The sequence below is a fragment of the Amphiura filiformis genome, unplaced genomic scaffold (genome assembly GCF_039555335.1).
Source record: "Amphiura filiformis unplaced genomic scaffold, Afil_fr2py scaffold_82, whole genome shotgun sequence".
Lineage (NCBI taxonomy): Eukaryota > Metazoa > Echinodermata > Ophiuroidea > Amphilepidida > Amphiuridae > Amphiura > Amphiura filiformis.
Window position 1 is genome coordinate 225,026 of NW_027305546.1, and position 23,433 is coordinate 248,458.

A 23,433-nucleotide genomic window follows, 5' to 3' on the forward strand; every position below is an offset into this window, starting at 1 on the left:
TGATTCATCTGGTGCCTTTGGAGAAAACAAAACACAGAAAATGCCTGAAAATTACTGACTTTTACAAGGCAAAAGGCAACTTTTCTAGGTATTGTTGACATGAAAAAAAGTTTCCTGTAACTAAGACCTAACTAACTGGTAAGCAAATCTTTTCTGTGTTTGACAAGTGACGTCAGATGCAAACAAGTATTTTTATCTCTGGCTCTGATATATAACATGTTTCACAATTTTCAAGATGCCAGCACATAGGGCAAACAATAATGGGCTATTCCAGTTGTAATCCATACAACCCAATGGAAGACATGACCTTAATCTCCCACACAGGGGGTGTGGATTTCAAACAGAGTCACCCATTTAGGCAACAGGTAACTCCATTTGAAATCTACACCTGCTGTGTGAGAGATTAAGGTTATGTCTTTCAAAGGGGTGTATGGATTTCAACTGAAACAGCCCAATAGTTTGTAGGATTCCCTCACTTGAATTTTTAAATCTTCTCCCTTGTCAACCCACCCCTGCCTCACATTTATTATGTAGAATAAACGATATGAAATTTTGTTTTTATTATCCTCGGTAGACGGTAGAGGATAGTAAAAACAAAATTTCTTTTTGTTTATTCTCATTCTTATTTAGTTAGTAAATTAATATTTAACTATTTCATTGAGCAAAAAAAAAATTTAATTTGTTTAAAACTTCACATATTCAGTTGCGCGTACTGCAAGCAAGTGCAAGAATTAATTACACACTAGGTCTACGCAAACGCATACAACACGCTACATACGTGCACTTCTACAAGCGTTATGCATTATCAATACTTGTGATTGATGATGTGGGGTCATCTGTAGCCTGATAGACGACAACTGGAATCATGCGATTGTCCAATTAGATTATGTGTCTACGAACCAAAGTAAAAATTTCATTTGAATGAACACGGCTGCTAACAGCTGTAAGCGATCTGACAGCGATCTTATTTCTAAATACAATGCAAATGCACAGCCTTGCTATGAAAAAACTAACTGCACAAGTGAATTGATTCTCTTCTGTGCTATACGCATTAATCAGTGTACCTGTGTTTATTCAAATGAAATTTATACTATAGACCACTCCCACTGAATAAGAATATTACTCCTCTCTCTTTCTCATACTCCAAATTTGACCAATTTTTCATTCTCACTTTGTTTGAAAAGAATGCAATGACCTCTTCCATGACATTTGTCAGTTTTCAAAATTCAGTGACTTTTTCAAAAATCTGCCGCGTACTGGTTTGTATCAATTGTACATCTTTTGCTAAATAATTTTTATGCTTATCTCTGTCGGTTTATGAAGCTCATACAATGTACTTGATTTAGTTCCTTTACAGAGTGCTAGCAACATTTGTAAGTGATTCCATGAATGTGGTCATATCCTTTACAGTGTCTTGCGACTGCCATTTCTTAAGGACATCAACTAATTTCTTGTGATGAGTACTCGAGGATGATGCTGCTGATACCTGGAAAATACAAACAAATACAAGTATAAATTTATTAAATAGATGCATTGGGCTATTCCAGTTGAAATCCATACACCCCCTATGGAAGACAGGACCTTAATCTCCTACACGGTGGGTGTAGATTTCAAATGGAGTCCCCATTCAGGCAACCCTGTTTAAACCTCACACTGCCCCTATGGAAACCATTACCTTAAATCTCCCAGATTTCAAAATGGAGTCACTAATTCAGGTACCCATTTAAAATTCACACCCCCTGTGTGGAAGATTAAGGTCATGTCTTCCACAGGGGGTGTATGGATTTCAACTGGAATAGCCCAATCAGGTCAATGAATCATCCAAGTGCCCTGTCCTTTGGATGAGATTTAGGATGTTGTTGGTCCCGTACACAGAGAGCCATACCTTTATGAAGCCTGCAATCAGTTTTCAAAACCAATCTGGTGTAACTTTCTTTACTACATTTCTGGAAATATCCTCTTTTGACTGAATTTTTAAACCTATAGATTTGGGGTGTGTCCCGATAGGCCCAATCGAGATTTAGGTTCAGAATAGCCCCATTTGTAATGCTATCATAAATCCGAAAGGTTTGAATATCATGCATGGGCCAAAATGGTGTTCCTCCAGTATGTACCGGCAGAAACAGAAATCAAACAATAATTTACATTTTAAAGCTTTAAATCGAAGTCTTCCATCATATGGTGAAATAATCTGGAGGTACAATATTTTTGCTTCCATGAGTGACATGCAAACATGGCGGATGGACTATTCAAGTCTCATTCATTTTGGAATACCTCACATGCCCAATGACACTCACCTTTTGTGTGTTAGAATTTGACGGTTTCACTGCTGGTAATTCTAGTTTCTCTGGACTGTTACTCTGCAGAATAGGATGAATCTGTAAATGAATCGCAATATACATGAATATCAACCAATCAACATATTAATCAGTCAATCAACAAATCATTCAAACAATCAATGGTGTTTGCAGAATAGGGTGAATCTGAGAATCATAATGCACAAAGTCAATCAATCAATCAATGCAAGATTTGAGCCTCTTCATCAAGTTGTATCTACAAAATGTATCAGGTGCACATACAACAGAAAGGAATAAACAATGTCTTTACTGTACTATTACGGCTACAACAGTAAATACTGCCAATTTTCATCAAACTACCAAAACCAGTTAAACTAAAATTGACATATTTACAGTGTTTAAAATAAGCCAACATCTATGTGCTCATAGGTTTTAAAACTATGGGAACAAACTCAAAGTGTAACAGTTTAATAAGGTAGACATTTTGCACAGTTTTTTACTATTTTGTGGCATTTTTAAATTTCCATGAGCAAACCCCAAATTCCAAGAAATTTTCTGTTTTTCCGTATCACAGAGAAATCATGTCTTTATCTATAGGGTGTGTATGGAATAGTTCATGTGTGACAATTTGTAAGACTTCAAACTCACAAATCAACAATTGATGCCATAAATGAATGGTGAACACCTACAAATCCACATATCAGAAATACATACCAGGTGTTCCATTACTCCCACAAAATCAAGCTTAAAGGTTTGATAATCATTGGTTAGCTTGAGGTTATGGATTCAAGTCCTTTGCGTAGTAAAATATTGTGCACATAAACAATATAGCCTAGTACTTTGTATCACTCCGCCAAGGTTTAATGGGAAGGGGATAATCACAATCTAAGTGCTGAGAGGAGCCACACTTTGATTGCACCCGTTGAAAGTAACATAATTCTGATGTATCTCACTCTCAGTGGTAACGGTATAAATGGTTGTAACTGTGCTGGTACCTTACGATGAAGTGCATATCACAAACCTGTTTTTATTTTATTTTTATTTTTATTTACCCTCTCCACACAGGCATGAGGGGTGTCGACTGCAGACGACATGTTCCAAATTTTCTTTAAAATTCAAAAATTTCAAAATTGTAGATTTACAAGCCCATATTTGGGATTTGCATGAAAAATGCATTAAATGAGTACAAACAGGCCCAGTATTGGTTTAGTGGTTTGTGAGATACTCTTGATATTGTGAGAAAATATCTCAAAACTTGGATTCTTTTAAAGTTGAAGCCTATGGTTAGCACGTAAAGCATTAAATGTATTTTGTTTCATTTTTGTATCCATTTGTTACTTACTCTACTGACATTTGGTGCCTGGGAAGTTGATTTCAGTTCCTCTAATTGGTTACTTACTCTACTGACATTTGGTGCCTGGGAAGTTGATTTCAGTTCCTCTAATTGGTTACTTACTCTACTGACATTTGGTGCCTGGGAAGTTGATTTCAGTTCCTCTAATTGGTTACTTACTCTACTGACATTTGGTGCCTGGGAAGTTGATTTCAGTTCCTCTAATTGGTTACTTACTCTACTGACATTTGGTGCCTGGGAAGTTGATTTCAGTTCCTCTAATTGGTTACTTACTCTACTGACATTTGGTGCCTGGGAAGTTGATTTCAGTTCCTCTAATTGGTTACTTACTCTACTGACATTTGGTGCCCGGGAAGTTGATTTCAGTTCCTCTAATTGGTTACTTACTCTACTGACATTTGGTGCCCGGGAAGTTGATTTCAGTTCCTCTAATTGGTTACTTACTCTACTGACATTTGGTGCCTGGGAAGTTGATTTCAGTTCCTCTAATTGGTTACTTACTCTACTGACATTTGGTGCCTGGGAAGTTGATTTCAGTTCCTCTAATTGGTTACTTACTCTACTGACATTCGGAGCCTGGGAAGTTGATTTCAGTTCCTCTAATTGGTTACTTACTCTACTGACATTTGGTGCCTGGGAAGTTGATTTCAGTTCCTCTAATTGGTTACTTACTCTACTGACATTTGGTGCCTGGGAAGTTGATTTCAGCTCCTCTAATTGGTTACTTACTCTGTTGACATTTGGTGCCTGGGAAGTTGATTTCAGTTCCTCTAATTGGTTACTTACTCTGTTGACATTTGGTGCCTGGGAAGTTGATTTCAGTTCCTCTAATTGGTTACTTACTCTGTTGACATTTGGTGCCTGGGAAGTTGATTTCAGTTCCTCTAATTGGTTACTTACTCTGTTGACATTTGGTGCCTGGGAAGTTGATTTCAGTTCCTCTAATTGGTTACTTACTCTGTTGACATTTGGTGCCTGGGAAGTTGATTTCAGTTCCTCTAATTGGTTACTTACTCTGTTGACATTTGGTGCCTGGGAAGTTGATTTCAGTTCCTCTAATTGGTTACTTACTCTGTTGACATTTGGTGCCTGGGAAGTTGATTTCAGTTCCTCTAATTGGTTACTTACTGTACTGACATTTGGTGCCTGGGAAGTTGATTTCAGTTCCTCTAATTGGTTACTTACTGTACTGACATTTGGTGCCTGGGAAGTTGATTTCAGTTCCTCTAATTGGTTACTTACTGTACTGACATTTGGTGCCTGGGAAGTTGATTTCAGTTCCTCTAATTGGTTACTTACTCTACTGACATTTGGTGCCTGGGAAGTTGATTTCAGTTCCTCTAATTGGTTACTTACTCTACTGACATTTGGTGCCTGGGAAGTTGATTTCAGTTCCTCTAATTGGTTACTTACTCTACTGACATTCGGTGCCTGGGAAGTTGATTTCAGTTCCTCTAATTGGTTACTTACTCTACTGACATTTGGTGCCTGGGAAGTTGATTTCAGTTCCTCTAATTGGTTACTTACTCTACTGACATTTGGTGCCTGGGAAGTTGATTTCAGTTCCTCTAATTGGTTACTTACTCTACTGACATTCGGTGCCTGGGAAGTTGATTTCAGTTCCTCTATCATCGCCTCTTTCTCGTCTATAAACCTGTGGTGGAAGAAATTGGTCTATTCCATTTAAATCCCCACTACCCCTTTGGAAGATGTTAGAAATATCTTCTACAGGAGGAGTATTATATAATTTCAAATGGAATTAGCTCATTACACATGCAGCTCCATTTGAATTTCATACACCCTCTGACTCTGAGAATGATTCAGTCTGAATTTTCCACAGAGGGAGGGTGAGTTTCAAAAAGAGTAGGTTAATGTGTTAATTTAAATTCTATTTGAAATTCATAGTTCCCCATTGAAGATATTTCCAAATTTTTCACAGGGGAATGAGGACTTTAAATGGATTAGCCTAATATACATACAAATGTGAAAATGACTACATGGAGCAGATGATTTCTATGCGACAGAATTACAACACTAGCAAAAATTCAAACTTTATTAGGACTAGCGAACCTAGGACTATATAGTGCATTTTGCTTCCTTGAGAGAGTGATATCAGTGTGTGCTCTAGTGTGTGTTTTTGGACTCGGGAGTGTTTACATGCGCGATCATTAAGGTGTAACAAAATGTAGTAGACCTATATACCGTATTTCGTCAAATAGTCGCCCCCCTCAAATAAACGCCCCCACCACTTTTTTCAACCAAGATGTTTCAAAAATTCCGATATTTCCATGCTATCTTGTGTAGTAAGCTCACCAAGTTGCTCACATGGTCGGTAATAGCAGCAATAAATGGCGAAAATCTGCATCAGAAACCGGAAGTGAACCAAAAGTCAGTGTCAAAAGTTCATAGTTCATCATTTTAGCGTGACTTTTAAGCTTACCTAATGACTTTAACGGGAATTGTCGTGCTAAAAATGACCTCTAATAAACGCACCCCCCTTGGGAAAATGTAATGCCCCCGGGGGCGTTTATTTGACGAAATACGGTAATAGAACTAGCAGACATAAACCCAAAATATTAGTTCAATGGGCTATTATAGTTTAAATCCACATGCCCGCTATGGAAGACATGACCTTCATCTTCAAGACAGGGAGTGTGAATTTCAAATGGGGTTACCTGAATGGGTGATTCCATTATATTTTGCAGTTCCACAGACAAAATCTTTAAATTTTTAACAATGCTTTCCAAATAATTGATGCACAGTAAAACCTCTAATTAATTTCTTGATAGCTTACCTTAGTTGGTTATCTATTTCTTTCTCCAGCAGTTCCACATGATTACTAGCTTCTGCTACTGATACTTCCATTGAATTCTACAAGAAAATCAAACATAAATCTGTGATCAGGAAATGCCAATGAAATAGAATGAAAGAGTACAGACTCTGCCATGTTTGGGTATCACTCAATGGAGGGCAAATAGTGCAACCTCCCAATGAGGTAGAATCAAGGAGTACTGACTCTGCCATATTTGGGTTCACTCATTGAAGGGCAAATAGTGCAACCTCCCAATGAGGTAGAATCAAGGAGTACTGACTCTGCCATGTTTGGGTGTCACTCATTGGAGAGCAAATAGTGCAACCTTCCAATGAGGTAGAATCAAGGAGTACTGACTCTGCATGTTTGGGTGTCACTCATTGGAGAGCCAATAGTGCAACCTTCCAATGAGGTAGAATCAAGGAGTACTGACTCTGCCATGTTTGGGTGTCACTCATTGAAGGGCAAATAGTGTAACCTCCCAATGAGGTAGAACCAAAGTGTACTGGCTCTGCCATGTTTGGGTGTCACTCATTGAAGGGCAAATAGTGCAACCTCCCAATGAGGTAGAATTAAGGAGTACCGACTCTGCCATGTTTGGGTATCATTCATTGGAGGGCAAATATTGCAACCTCCAAATGAGGTAGAATCAAGGAGTACTGGCTCTGCCATGTTTGGGTGTCACTCATTGAAGGGCAAATAGTGCAACCTCCCAATGAGGTAGAACCAAAGTGTACTGGCTCTGCCATGTTTGGGTGTCACTCATTGAAGGGCAAATAGTGCAACCTCCCAATGAGGTAGAACCAAAGTGTACTGACTCTGCCATGTTTGGGTGTCACTCATTGAAGGGCAAATAGTGCAACCTCCCAATGAGGTAGAACCAAAGTGTACTGGCTCTGCCATGTTTGGGTGTCACTCATTGAAGGGCAAATAGTGCAACCTCCCAATGAGGTAGAACCAAAGTGTACTGGCTCTGCCATGTTTGTGTGTCACTCATGGAGGGCAAATAATATACCTCCCAGTGAGGTAGAACCAAAGAGTACCGATTCCGCTATGTTGGCATGTCACTCATGGAGGGCAAATAGTGTACCTCCCAATGAGATAGAATCAAGGAGTACTGAATCTGCCATGTTTGGGTGTCACTCATTGAAGGGCAAATAGTGCAACCTCCCAATGAGGTAGAATCAAGGAGTACTGACTCTGCCATGTTTGGGTGTCACTTTATGGAAGCAACTTTTATCTACATGGTTAACACTTACGCATTGTTCCTCCATGTGTCTGTAGTCTGGCTGTCTTACAGAGGGCACTGTTATGGCTGACAAGCTGCCTACAATTCTGTAAGGATAAATTACAATTATATGTTAATAACTGCGCATTTTGCCTTTGGAACAGAGGGATATTCCGAGGTCCAAAGAAAAATGTTTTGATTTTTCACACAATGGCCAACATATAACTGATGCAAACTTATTTACCAAATTCATAACCATCATTTTTCACTCATCACACAACCTCAACCAAATCATTCATTCATTCATCTTTATTTCATTCAAATATAAAATATAACAGCACAGCAATTAAACACATAAATTTGAATGTGGAGGTTCTCGGAAGGCCGGATGGCCTGTATTTTTTATCACAACTTAAATTTCGCCCTTCAAAAAAGTCGGCCAGGCTAAATGGACTTACCAATTACAGCTTGATTTGAGTGTGCATGCCACCCCCCGGTCAATGCTCATGCGTCATGTCGCTCAGCGGCAAGAGGCATAAAAGTATGAAACTTACATAAGAAACAGAATTACATAAAAAAACTTAAATCCCTGAAATCGATCTTACCTCTGCCGTAGTATGTTGAGAGTGTCTTGTACATCATCATAGCTTGATGAGCCGGTCTCATTTAACACATATCTGTTTGCAAAGTAGAGAATAATCAAGTACATGTTATATGGTATATGGCTTGTAGAAGCGCAATTCCAGCTTGCTTTCCTCTTTATTTTTCACCTCTGTTTTATTTCACCCCTGCATTTCTCCTTGCATGCCTTCCCCCTTTATACTCTTCTTCATTCTAATTTCACTTTAACTCTCCCAGCTGTATGTACAGGTGGCAATTCCATCAGCCCACTTGTCCATAATCGCCACTCTGCTTGCAACTCAACCCCACCTCCTAGCTGGTACCAGGCGGATAACTCAGGCTTTGCGGCCTGAGGAAACAGACGGGGCTCTGGGTATGGGAAGGAAAACCCTAATTTAAACCAACAAGGGTTCCCCCCCTTGTTTTCGTGATTATGTGAGTAAGGACACATTGATAACAGCTCGTTTCTAACTACCACAGTGTCCAAAGGGGAGCAGCCTATCTGGATTCCCCTAACCAAGGTGTATTCTTGAAATACATCATCCAGGCATAGGTTATTGCGACAGGCTAGTGTCCCATCCAGTGTAAAAAACCTATTCACTACTTAAACCTGACAAAAGAGAAACTACCAAAACTCGTGCCAAAAGCCACCTCAGACTAAACCAGTCCATATGAAGGGTAGTGGTGAAAGCCCCTCCAGGGAAGCCACTAACTTCGATGAGAGGGAGGAAGACTAGGTACAACCCAAAAGAAACAACTTCAATAAACATCACAAAACCAAACTCAAGATAGGAAACTGGAGCGTTCAGGGCCTCAATGCCCCAGGAAAGATCGATGTGCTGATTGATGAATGTGATAGATATAAGTTGGACTTAGTCGCTCTGACAGAACTGCACTGGCCAGGCCAAGGAAGGAGTAGACACAAGAATTGGGAGATCATACACTCCGGTCCAGACACCAGCAGAAGAGAAAACCGTCGGCCTTTTGTTATCCCACACAGCTGCAAAATCCCTGCTGTCATATGAATGCATTTCTGACAGGCTGCTCATAGCAAGATTCAACTGCAAGCATGTGAAACTCACCATAGTAGTATGCTATGCTCCTACCAACAGTGAAACCCGTCCTGGTGATACTGCAAATAAGGATGCCTTCTATAACCAACTGGATGATGTGGTATCAAACATCCCTAAACATGACATACAACTTGTAGTCGGGGACATGAATGCTCAACTGGGAGATGATGTGAATACATGGAAACCTGCACTTGGCTGCCATGCTGTAGGGGCCCTAAACGACAATGGCATCAGACTTCTGACTTTCTGCCTCGCACATGACCTTATTGTTGGCTCCTCACTTTTCCGCACAAGAACATCCACAAGCTGACTTGGAACTCTCCAGATGGTAAAACAGTGAACCAGATTGACCACACCTTGGTTAACAGAAAATGGAGAAACTCTTTGAAAGATGTTAAAGTATACAGAGGGGCTGACGTTGGAGGCGATCACAACCTTGCTATCACAACCGTCCGCTTATCTCTGGCAGTCCTGAAACAACAGAAGAAGCAGTTGAAGTTCAACTCCTCAAACCTGTCAAACAGAGACATACTTGCAAGCTTCAATGCTACAATTGGCGGCAAATTCAACATCCTTGCTGAATTGGACGATACCTCCGATATTAACGAAGAGTGGGCCAACTTCACTGATACTGTGAACTCGGCAGCAAGAGAACATCTCGGATACAGGAAAGGGAAGCAAGAAGAGTGGATTTCCTCTGAATCTAGGGATTTGATATCAAGGAGAAAGAGAGCCAAACCATCACTTGGCAGTGACTATCAGGAGCTCAATAGGCAGACAAGAGCAAGTCTAAGGAATGATAAGAAAGCATGGTACAGTAAGATTGCTGATGATCTTGAGTCTGCTGCCAGAAGTAACAACATGAGAGAAGTATACCAAATGAAGAACATCTTAATTGGAAAAACCTCCAGGAGAGCATCTCAGATAAGAGATGTCAATGGCAACATCATCAAGGATGAAGCTGCACGACTTCAGAGATGGTCCGAGTACTTCAAAGGTCTTCTCAATGCTGATGAACCTGAGGAAACCATAGATTTCTCTGTCTTCACCCAAGCAGAAGAACTAAACATCAATATGGATCCACCAGTTAGGGAGGAGGTTGATAAAGCCCTTGGTCTTTTAAAACGAAACAAAGCTCCAGGAGTAGACAATATCACTCCCGAAATCCTAAAGGATGGCGGAGATGTCATCAGAGAATGGTTGCTCCGTGTTTGCCAGCATGTATGGAAGAACGAGGTTACACCAGCAGAGTGGGGAAAAGGCATAATACTACCCTTGCCAAAGAAGGGAGACCTCTCCTACTGTAGTAACAACCGAGGCATCACCCTTATTGACATCGCTGGAAAAGTGTTTTCAACCATTCTACTCCAGAGAGTAAAAGATGAAGTGGACCTGAAAATGAGAGACAACCAAGCAGGCTTCAGAAAGGGCCGTTCTTGTCAAGACCAAATTTTCAGCCTAAACCAGATCATTGAGAAGTGTTTGGACCAACAGCTACCCTGCCTCATTAATTTCATTGACTTCAAGGCTGCTTTTGACTCAGTGCACAGGCCCTCCCTGTGGGAAATTCTCCGCATCTATGGAATACCTCCCAAGATAATTAACATCATAAGGAGTTCATATCGGGACACAATATGTGCAGTGAAAGCAGAAGGACCCTTTCTAGCTGGTTCAAGATCATCACCGAGTCAGACAGGGTGACATCTGGTCTCCATTACTCTTTGGCTTAGCCATTGACTTCATCATGAAGAGGGCTGTTGATGAAAACAACAGAGGATTAATCCTATTGCCAAGGAGGAGTTCAAGATATCCAGAAGAAAAGTTAGCTGATCTGGATTATGCTGATGATATAGCTCTCCTTGAAGAGACTGATGTCAAGATGGCAGAGACAACAGAAGCCATCCGTGTTACTGCCGGTAAACTAGGACTCCAGATGAGCTATAAGAAGACAGAGATCATGACCATTAGCCGATCCAATGTTACAAAACCAGCTGTTCACCTAGGCAATGAAGGTCTCATCAAAGTAGTTGACCATTTCAAGTACCTTGGTGCCTACTGCAGTGCTGACGGGTCCAATGTCAAAGAATTGAATAACAGAATCGGTAAAGCCACAGGAGCCTTCAGAGAGCTGGACAAGGTGTGGAAGGATCGTAACATCAACATGGAGACCAAGCTGAAGTTCTACAATGCTTGTGTAATCTCCACACTCCTTTATGCCGCTGAGTGCTGGACTCTCACAGAGAGGGACGAGGCTAGACTTGATGCCTTTGACATGCGCTGCCAACGCAAAATTCTTCGAGTGATATGGTCACAACATATATCAAATAGTTGTATTCGATCCAAGACCAAACAGCCCCAACTCACATCAGTTATCAGAAAGCGCCGCCTACAGTGGTTTGGCCATCTGCAACGAATGGATGGAGACCGCACCCCAAGAAGCTCTATCATTGGAAGCCAACCCATGGGAAACGCAAAACCTGGTCGTCCCTAAGACATCATGGAGAGACGTCATCCACAGAGACATCTCAAGGCTGGACCTAGGGTGGACTGTAAAGGAGGCTGAGGTTGCAGCTTTGGACCGTAGGATTTGGAAGCATCTCTTGAGCCAGGCAGCATGTGCAGAAATGCATGAAGCTGACTGGTAGGTAGTAGTAGTATGTTATTCAGGTTATCCCTAGACATTATTTTACGTGTGAATTTCAAATGGAGTCACCCACTCTGGTAACCCCTTTTGAAAATGAAATTCACACTCCCTGTGTGGAAGATGAAGGTCATGTCTTCCATTAAGTGGTGTATGGATTTCAACTGGAATAATTTATTTTGGAGCAGACGACACTGAATGGATGGGTGACTCCATTTGAAATCTACACTACATGTGTGAAAGATGAAGGTGTATGGATTTCAACTGGAATAGTCCAGTAATTCAATCAATAACCTTTTCAGCAGTTGCAATCTTCAGAAGGATGCTGTGTGGTAAACAAAACCACCAGACCCAATTACACACTGGGGAAAGCGCGACAATCATACAGTGTTGCTTTTACCTGAAGCAATGTATTTGTCAAATACGAAATTACCAGAAATTGATTGATTATATCGTCGGTCGCAACACATAGTGGCGTAGAGTGATTTTCAAAATTTTCCGTTTCACATCGTGGCGTATAGGTTTAGAGCTAGCTATTATCCTATAATAGTTATCCCTTGTTAACTTTTAAAGATACAGTTTAATAGTTTGAACCTTAAACTTAATTACAAATAGAATCGGGCCACTGAGAGATAACAGTGGAGTAGTATCGACTCCGTTACTATTAGCATATCCTTCAAAAATGTTTTAATCGGAAACGTATTTTGTCCTTCACGTACGCCACTATGTGTTGCGACCGACGATATTATATATTTTGATGGTTGCTCATGATCACCACTTTTCATGGAAAGATCATTGGAGTTTTTGGAGCAATCAACTTCCATTTTGGTAGATATATTAAGTTAGTCCAGTTGAAATCCATACATTGTACACCCCCCTTTGGAAGACATGGCATTAATCTTCCACACAGGGAGTGTGAATTTCAAATGGGGTTACCTAAATGGGCGACTCAATTTGAAATCTACACCCGTGTGTGGGAGATTAAGGTCATATCCTCCACAGGGGTGTGTGGATTTTAACTGCAATAGCCCAATTACAAAACCATCATGACATCTGCAATTTAAAACATATAATATATTTTTTGAGGAGTTCAAGACAGCGATGCAGCACAAAATCACCTGCTTCTTGCAAGTGAGGACTGCCTTTTATACTTACACAATAGCGCCATCCAGTGCATCCAGCACATACTGTTTACTAGTTTTGCTGAGTGGTTTCCATATAGCATACTTACACTATAGCGCCATCCAGTGCATCCAGCACATACTGTTTACTAGTTTTGCCGAGTGGTTTCCATATAGCATACTTACACAATAGCGCCATCCAGTGCATCCAGCACATACTGTTTACTAGTTTTGCTGAGTGGTTTCCATATAGCATACTTACACAATAGCGCCATCCAGTGCATCCAGCACATACTGTTTACTAGTTTTGCCGAGTGGTTTCCATATAGCATACTTACACTATAGCGCCATCCAGTGCATCCAGCACATACTGTTTACTAGTTTTGCTGAGTGGTTTCCATATAGCATACTTACACTATAGCGCCATCCAGTGCATCCAGCACATACTGTTTACTAGTTTTGCTGAGTGGTTTCCATATAGCATACTTACACAATAGCGCCATCCAGTGCATCCAGCACATACTGTTTACTAGTTTTGCCGAGTGGTTTCCATATAGCATACTTACACAATAGCGCCATCCAGTGCATCCAGCACATACTGTTTACTAGTTTTGCTGAGTGGTTTCCATATAGCATACTTACACAATAGCGCCATCCAGTGCATCCAGCACATACTGTTTACTAGTTTTGCCGAGTGGTTTCCATATAGCATACTTACACTATAGCGCCATCCAGTGCATCCAGCACATACTGTTTACTAGTTTTGCTGAGTGGTTTCCATATAGCATACTTACACAATAGCGCCATCCAGTGCATCCAGCACATACTGTTTACTAGTTTTGCCGAGTGGTTTCCATATAGCATACTTACACAATAGCGCCATCCAGTGCATCCAGCACATACTGTTTACTAGTTTTGCTGAGTGGTTTCCATATAGCATACTTACACAATAGCGCCATCCAGTGCATCCAGCACATACTGTTTACTAGTTTTGCCGAGTGGTTTCCATATAGCATACTTACACAATAGCGCCATCCAGTGCATCCAGCACATACTGTTTACTAGTTTTGCCGGTGGTTTCCATATAGCATACTTACACTATAGCGCCATCCAGTGCATCCAGCACATACTGTTTACTAGTTTTGCCGAGTGGTTTCCATATAGCATACTTACACAATAAGCGCCATCCAGTGCATCCAGCACATACTGTTTACTAGTTTTGCCGAGTGGTTTCCATATAGCATACTTACACAATAGCGCCATCCAGTGCATCCAGCACATACTGTTTACTAGTTTTGCCGAGTGGTTTCCATATAGCATACTTACACAATAGCGCCATCCAGTGCATCCAGCACATACTGTTTACTAGTTTTGCCGAGTGGTTTCCATATAGCATACTTACACAGTAGCGCCATCCAGTGCATCCAGCACATACTGTTTACTAGTTTTGCTGAGTGGTTTCCATATAGCATACTTACACAATAGCGCCATCCAGTGCATCCAGCACATACTGTTTACTAGTTTTGCCGAGTGGTTTCCATATAGCATACTTACCCAATAGCGCCATCCAGTGCATCCAGCACATACTGTTTACTAGTTTTGCCGAGTGGTTTCCATATAGCATACTTACACAATAATAGCGCCATCCAGTGCATCCAGCACATACTGTTTACTAGTTTTGCCGAGTGGTTTCCATATAGCATACTTACACTATAGCGCCATCCAGTGCATCCAGCACATACTGTTTACTAGTTTTGCTGAGTGGTTTCCATATAGCATACTTACACAATAGCGCCATCCAGTGCATCCAGCACATACTGTTTACTAGTTTTGCCGAGTGGTTTCCATATAGCATACTTACACAATAATAGCGCCATCCAGTGCATCCAGCACATACTGTTTACTAGTTTTGCCGAGTGGTTTCCATATAGCATACTTACACTATAGCGCCATCCAGTGCATCCAGCACATACTGTTTACTAGTTTTGCCGAGTGGTTTCCATATAGCATACTTACACTATAGCGCCATCCAGTGCATCCAGCACATACTGTTTATTAGTTTTGCTGAGTGGTTTCCATATAGCATACTTACACAATAGCGCCATCCAGTGCATCCAGCACATACTGTTTACTAGTTTTGCTGAGTGGTTTCCATATAGCATACTTACACAATAGCGCCATCCAGTGCATCCAGCACATACTGTTTACTAGTTTTGCTGAGTGGTTTCCATATAGCATACTTACACTATCGCGCCATCCAGTGCATCCAGCACATACTGTTTACTAGTTTTGCCGAGTGGTTTCCATATAGCATACTTACACAATAGCGCCATCCAGTGCATCCAGCACATACTGTTTACTAGTTTTGCTGAGTGGTTTCCATATAGCATACTTACTCAGTAGCGCCATCCAGTGCATCCAGCACATACTGTTTACTAGTTTTGCTGAGTGGTTTCCATATAGCATACTTACACAATAGCGCCATCCAGTGCATCCAGCACATACTGTTTACTAGTTTTGCCGAGTGGTTTCCATATAGCATACATGTACTTACACAATAGCGCCATCCAGTGCATCCAGCACATACTGTTTACTAGTTTTGCTCAGTGGTTTCCATATAGCATACTTACACTATAGCGCCATCCAGTGCATCCAGCACATACTGTTTACTAGTTTTGCTGAGTGGTTTCCATCTAGATGCTGCCTGAGCGGACACAACACGTTGAGCATACTGATCCTCCTCATCATCCGCCTCCTTATGTCGCTTAGATTTATTTACTCTGGAGGATGTGGATGTTGAGGAGGGTTGTGTTCTCTTTCTCTTTGCTTGAGGCTGTTAAAAGAATAATTGAAAGAGAAAAGAAATTAAAGGGAGCCCTATTTAGGCAGTCTAGAATGTAGTATGATTCCTGCATAATTAATCTTGAATCTCTTGAATTCAAGTTCCCTGATACCCTTCAGAGAGATGACTACACCATTGTTCACTCTGATGTGGCAGTGACGTATAGTGTGTATTTCATTGGACGCAGCTTCAAATCACTAGCGTTTACTCAAAATGCTAACACACAGAGAACACACACACACTTACGACACAGAACAGCAGTCTCAACAAGATAACATCACTGTCACCACACCAGGGTGAAAAATGGTATGACTGACTAAGAGGGAGAGATCAACCGAGCATGAGAGGGAGGACAGGTAGGAGGTCGCTGGAGGACAGAGGGAGAAAATGAGAGGGAGGGAAGGAAAAGGAAGGAAGGAGAGAGAGAGAGAGGAAAAGGTAGAGAGAGGGAAGAATAGAGGAAGAAGGAAGGATGGAGGGAGGGAGAGAGAGAGGGTATGACAGGAGAGAAAGAGGGATTGAGAGAACAACAGTTGCCCAGCTTTTCCTTCACATTCTGAAATGCAGGAATTGAGACAGTAATCATGTGCTTGTCAATAAACGTCTGTCAATATTATAATGTAGGCTTGACACAATACCTCTTGACTCTACATAACACCTGTTGATGGCGCATCATGTATGTGTGTTTCATAAATCCAGGAGGATGGTCCGAACAACCTCATCCCCACTTTCTCTTCATCAAAGTGGAGATTTTGGTATTTCAAAAATGATTTGTTTGGATTTTGTAAGCCAAGATGTGGTCTAATAATAACCGACTTTGGGCACATTTTTGGCTTCTTTATCAAACATCGATTTGAATACTAATTAGCACAATAGAAAACGCGATCGCGGTATTCATAGCCACAACTGCGGTTTTTTTTTTAAAAAGGGTTTTTTCAAAGCTGAAAAAAGTTGAACGATTTCATTACTGTTGCTTCTTATTGAATTGGCATTCATTGCTAGCTGTTCAATAGATGAAAAAGTAATTATCTGTGCTCTTTGAAAAAACTTAAATCTATGTAACTTTTTTTTGCATTTTTTTGGGGGGAAATCACATTTTATTTGGTGCAAATTTTGGAAAATTAATGCACATTTTCTTCCTGTGCTTAGAATCAATACTGGCATAAAACTTCAAAAGTGGGGAGTAGGGTAAAGGTCATTCAACCAAGACAGAAACAGTACAGATGATGCAATCGGTCATCTCCCTTTACCATTGAACTTTGAAGTATAAATTCAATACAAAGCATTCCCTTACTTTGGTTTTCATCACGTCTGTCTTTTCCTCAACAGTATTCCTCTCAGACAACCCTTTCTTCTTTGTCTTCCCGCTGGTAGACGTTGAAGGTCTAGCCGATCTATTCTCTACCGCACTGTCGGAAGATTCAGGGTCTTTTCTGTTTCTCCCTCGCCGTGAACTCTGATTTTTTGTCTTCCCGCTGGTAGATGTTGATGAACTCTGGTTTAATTTCTCAATATAATCTACTATTGATGTTGATTGGTGTTTTGATGTTGATGCATTACTAGTTTCCTTGCTACTTTTTGATGCGGTGGTTTTGGTTCGAGGCATTGTGATTTGATCTCCTGTTACAGGTAAACATAATAAAACAATCAAATTATTTACAATTTTAACAGTCTGTCGAGTGTATACTGAATAAATTTATATTTGAATAGATTCTAAATTGGTTTTCACTGCACTGATCACATTCACATTTTCCCCTTTTAATTTTAAAACAAGGCGGTTCTCGAACCACGAGTCTCGCCTGCTTTCGCGACCACCTGCTTTTGCGATTACTTTTGGTAGAGGTAAATGAATTTGGCGGTTATCGGCTGGGCATGATTATCTGGCTGATGGTGACTGTACCCACCAAGTTTCATGCCCATGCACATACAACAGTTTTACTAATTTGACCTCAGATGACCCCTGGTGACCCTGAAATGACCTTCCAAAAATTTGGCTCTAAATGTTGACTGTACCCACCAAATTTCATGCCTATCTGTAATTTTTACTAATTTGACCTCAGATGACCCCTGGTGGCCTCGAAATGACCCTCCAAAATTTGGCTTTAAAATGTTGACTGTACCCACCAAGTTTCATGCCCATACAACAGTTTTTACTAATTTGACCTCAGATGACCCCTGGTGACCTCGAAATGACCTTCCAAAAATTTGGCTTTAAATGTTGACTGTACCCACCAAGATTCATGCCCGTACAACAGTTTTTACTAATTTGACCTCAGATGACCCCTGGTGACCTCGAAATGACCTTCCAAAAATTTGGCTTTAAATGTTGACTGTACCCACCAAGTTTCATGCCCGTACAACAGTTTGTAATAAATTTGACCTCAGATGACCCCTGGTGACCTTGAAATGACCTTCCAAAAATTTGGCTTTGAAGGTTGACTGTACCCACCAAGTTTCATGCCCGTACAACAGTTTTTACTAAATTTGACCTCAGATGACCCTGGTGACCTTGAAATGACCTTCCAAAATTTGGCTTTAAATGTTGACTGTACCCACCAAGTTTCATGCCCGTACAACAGTTTTTACTAATTTGACCTCAGATGACCCCTGGTGACCTCGAAATGACCTTCCAAAAATGTGGCTTTAAATGTTGACTGCACCCACCAAGTTTCATGCCCATACAACAGTTTTTACTAATTTGACCTCAGATGACCCCTGGTGACCTTGAAATGACCTTCCAAAAATTTGGCTTTAAATGTTGACTGTACCAACCAAGTTTCATGCCCATACGACAGTTTTTACTCATTTGACCTAAGATGACCCCTACATGACCTCAGTGACCTTGACCCACTAACCAATACAAACCGGAAATGACCTTCCAAAAATTGGGCTTTAAATGTTGACTGTACCCACCAAGTTTCATGCCCGTACAACAGTTTGTAATAAATTTGACCTCAGATGACCCTGGTGACCTTGAAATGACCTTCCAAAATTTGGCTTTGAAGGTTGACTGTACCCACCAAGTTTCATGCCCATGCAACAGTTTTTACTAATTTGACCTCAGATGACCCCTGGTGACCCTGAAATGACCTTCCAAAAATTTGGCTCTAAATGTTGACTGTACCCACCAAATTTCATGCCTATCTGTAATTTTTTACTAATTTGACCTCAGATGACCCCTGGTGGCCTCGAAATGACCTTCCAAAAATTTGGCTTTAAAATGTTGACTGTACCCACCAAGTTTCATGCCCATACAACAGTTTTTACTAATTTGACCTCAGATGACCCCTGGTGACCTCGAAATGACCTTCCAAAAATTTGGCTTTAAATGTTGACTGTACCCACCAAGATTCATGCCCATACAACAGTTTTTACTAATTTGACCTCAGATGACCCCTGGTGACCTCGAAATGACCTTCCAAAAATTGGGCTTTAAATGTTGACTGTACCCACCAAGTTTCATGCCCGTACAACAGTTTGTAATAAATTTGACCTCAGATGACCCCTGGTGACCTTGAAATGACCTTCCAAAATTTGGCTTTGAAGGTTGACTGTACCCACCAAGTTTCATGCCCGTTACAACAGTTTTTACTAAATTTGACCTCAGATGACCCTGGTGACCTTGAAATGACCTTCCAAAAATTTGGCTTTAAATGTTGACTGTACCCACCAAGTTTCATGCCCGTACAACAGTTTTTACTAATTTGACCTCAGATGACCCCTGGTGACCTCGAAATGACCTTCCAAAAATGTGGCTTTAAATGTTGACTGCACCCACCAAGTTTCATGCCCATACAACAGTTTTTACTAATTTGACCTCAGATGACCCTGGTGACCTTGAAATGACCTTCCAAAATTTGGCTTTAAATGTTGACTGTACCAACCAAGTTTCATGCCCATACGACAGTTTTTACTCATTTGACCTAAGATGACCCCTACATGACCTCAGTGACCTTGACCCACTAACCAATACAAACCGGTTCTGTCTTGGGTCAAGATGCACCCACCACCAAGTTTGAGGAACGTACGACTCCTAGTGTGCTTGAGAAAATAGGCGGAAAGCAAACTTTAACCAAAACTTTAACCAAATTTGTCACATACACACACACATACGCCCCTACACAGTACACACATACACCCCTACATACGGAAAAGTGATTATATAGTCTCCTGCCTTATCAGGCGAGACAACAAGGATGAGGTAAAACAAAGAAAATTGCCATTTCATTCCAATACCTGTAATTATCGTGAATGCTTCATGCAGACTCTGGGACGTCTAAATTTATAAATCTAATTAATGTTTTCAAAATGCATTGAATTTGTATCCACTTTGAAATCATTTATTACAAATAGAGTATGACATGAACACAAATTTGTATATTATTAAAAACATTAATTTTTTTTTTGTAGGTCAACCATGAATGATCCTAGGGCAGGCCTACACTCCAAACCCACAAATAAAACCTTGAATTTTCACCCTGGTCCTGCCTCCCACCACAAGCGCATGAGCGTGACAGGCAGCGCTGTTGCGCCGACTGCCGACCGCCGTACAAAAACCTTTCCAAAATAAAATAATAAATGAAAATTAAAATTGAAAAGCTAAAAAAAAAAAAAAGTACATTCAATCATTGTCCTATCAAAATACCCTGGTGCCATCCCCTGCTTCAAACTTTTGTTGGGGGTCAAAAGTAAGAACACAAAGAATGATCATAAACATTATGAAAAATTAATAAAACATGAACAGGATTATACATGTAGGATCATATATGCTATGGCATCATTATCATTCATGATGCATGGACCATGGTACAGCACAAATCAGATGGGGATAAGTTAGAAAGAATCCAAAAGAGAGCTGCCAGGTTTACTGTTGGCGACTACAGCAGGGAGTCCAGTATCACTAAAATTCTTGCTGATTTAGAGTGGGAACCTCTTCAGGACCGTAGGACCAAATTACGCTTGACGACCATCTACAAAGAAACTCACGGGTACATCTGGTTCTCTGGTTCTGGTTGATTACTCCAACTAAGCGGGATCCCGCATCAGCGTCGGAGGAGGTGACATAAAGCTAACTTGAGGTGGAGTCGGTGTATCGTCAAAAGGTCGCGAGCCTTGATTTAAAGATTTTTGAATTTGGGGCGTCAAGATGTGGTGTGGTACATTTGTAGGTCGTTCCAGTGCTTTACGGTCCAAGGAAAGAAGCTGTCGGAGTAGATGGTCGTTCTGGTTCTCGGTCGTTGAAATGAAGAAGGATGGGTGCGTTTTAGTTGTCGTGTAGGTCGGGTCAGGTGGGGTTCCCAATCAACATCCACAAGTCCACCGTTGATTTTGAACATCATAGCAAGTCTAACGATGATACGTCTGGTCTCAAGATCAGTCCAATTCAGGGATGAAATCATAGCTGACACGCTGGACTCACGTGAGTAGTCGTTGAGACACATCCTTGCAGCTGATCGTTGAACCAGGTCGAGCTGATGCTTAGCTTTTTTGGTGCTAGGGTACCACGCAGTGGTACCATATTCCAATTTTGGTTGGACAAGGGACAAATACAGTCTTGATTTCACGTCCGGGGTACAAGATTTGAAGTTACGACGAATAACACCTAAAACTTTTTTGCATCCTTTTGTAACTTTGCTAATGTGAGAATTCCATTTAAGGTAGCTACTAAAGGTGATACCAAGATAAGGATGGCTTGATGTCACTTGAAGAACATTTTCACATAGCTTATAAGGGGTGATTGAAGGTAACTTTTTGGATGTAAAATGCATTGTGTAACACTTTTCTGTGTTAAAGGGGCATTTCGTGATCCATAGCCTCATCCCCCCACTTTTCTCAAAAAAAGTTGAGATTTTTATATCACTGGAAACCTCTGGCTACATAATGTTTAGGTACAAAATATTTCTTGCAGATTAATTCGTTTTGCAAAGATATCGTGAAATTTGAATTTCGTTCTGGTGCACCAGAACGAAATTACAACGCATTGTCTATCATGTCTATGGAGCAGTTTAATACACATAATCATGCATAACTCGCAAACGCAAAATCGGAATCAACTGAAATTTTGGGAATAGGCTTTTTTCGTGGATATGTACTGAAGAATGTCATAAAAAGAGGATGCTAGGATCACGAAATACTCCTTTAAAAGACATCAACCAGTCAGAGCTCCATTTGGTTAAGGCATCCAAGTCACTCTGAAATAACTGCGTATCTTGATCTGACCATACCAAGTAACATCAAATGTCATCTTCGTGATACAAATTCATCCAGTCAACCCAGGACCAGGCAATCGGGGGCCTTATCTTACACAGGGTTCGAATTCGTTTAAAAATTTTGCGTAGCAGTTTTTGGCTAATTCATCATAATCGGGATACTTCCATATACTTAAGCTAGACATGATCACATTTTGAACATGTGAGGGCGGGCTTCATTAAGCTTAGTTGTGCACCAAAATCCTGTCTTAACTGTGTAATCCAATAGGAAAATGAAGAAAATTTGGATTTTGACCCTCAAAACTCCAACCTAGCATGATTTTTAAAAAAACTGCATTTGAATAATATTTGATACTATCAAGTAATGAAAGCCACATTTCATGAAACATTTGGCCCATTTTCGGACATTCAGGCAAGCATACTTTTCCTCATAACATTGCCAATTATAGGCCTACATACATGATTGACCCCTCATTTTTTAAGTTAAATGATTCTCTTTTTAATGAAAGCAATTTTAGATGAATTTATTAACTTTCAAAATTTTATGAACATGCCTACTTAAGCACTATAAAAAGTGCTATACAACTGCAAAATTGGGTAGCAGTTGCTTCAAAATAAGGAGCAAACTGCTATGCGATACAGCCGAATTCGAACCCTGATCTTACAACATAATCACCACAAACAAAGACTGTTAAGGCACTCGCTATATCCAAAGACTATTCGCGAATGGAACCAACTCGACCAGAACCTACGCACCGCACCCGACGTCAAGACCTTCAAGTTCAAGACCAATCTAGAAACCATCAACATCAAGACGCTGACTTCAAAGGCCCACTTTAATATTTAACCGCGACTTTGCACATGACCCCCCCCCCAACGTATGCGACAACCAGAGATGGTGATTGTACGTGACAAGACAGATACAGATATACATAGACACATGATAGATGGTATTGCTTAAAACGGATTACGGTACCACTTGACTTTACTTTTTAAAGTAAAGTGGTACCTTAAAAGATTCAGTGAAGCAATGTAAAGCTACCGACCCCCTTACCTGCGCAATCATGACAATAATCAGCTTGTAATCAGCCTACGTTCACATGTTCAGGTATTAAACATGTAAGATTAACATTCACCGTCAACTTGTCGAAATGAAAATCGAAATAAACAACAACTTTCCGCAATGTCAATGACATTTTTATAGATACTTTTGATTGGACAATCATTTCAGCTTT

At 40.6% G+C, this 23,433-nt stretch overlaps 1 protein-coding gene across 1 annotated transcript; it reads right to left on the minus strand.

Annotated features, from left to right (window-relative positions):
* Positions 1-1,070: 1,070 nt before the first annotated feature.
* Positions 1,071-23,385, minus strand: LOC140144800 (uncharacterized). The gene is made up of 9 exons (XM_072166602.1): positions 23,253-23,385; positions 17,284-17,609; positions 15,778-15,980; positions 8,297-8,368; positions 7,723-7,798; positions 6,446-6,522; positions 5,236-5,305; positions 2,298-2,378; positions 1,071-1,486 (listed from the first exon to the last, which is right to left on the minus strand). The coding sequence occupies exons 2-9, from the start codon at positions 17,593-17,595 to the stop codon at positions 1,352-1,354; spliced, it is 1,026 nt and encodes a 341-aa protein (XP_072022703.1). The 5' UTR covers positions 17,596-17,609; positions 23,253-23,385; the 3' UTR covers positions 1,071-1,351.
* Between the last annotated feature and the right edge of the window lie 48 nt (positions 23,386-23,433).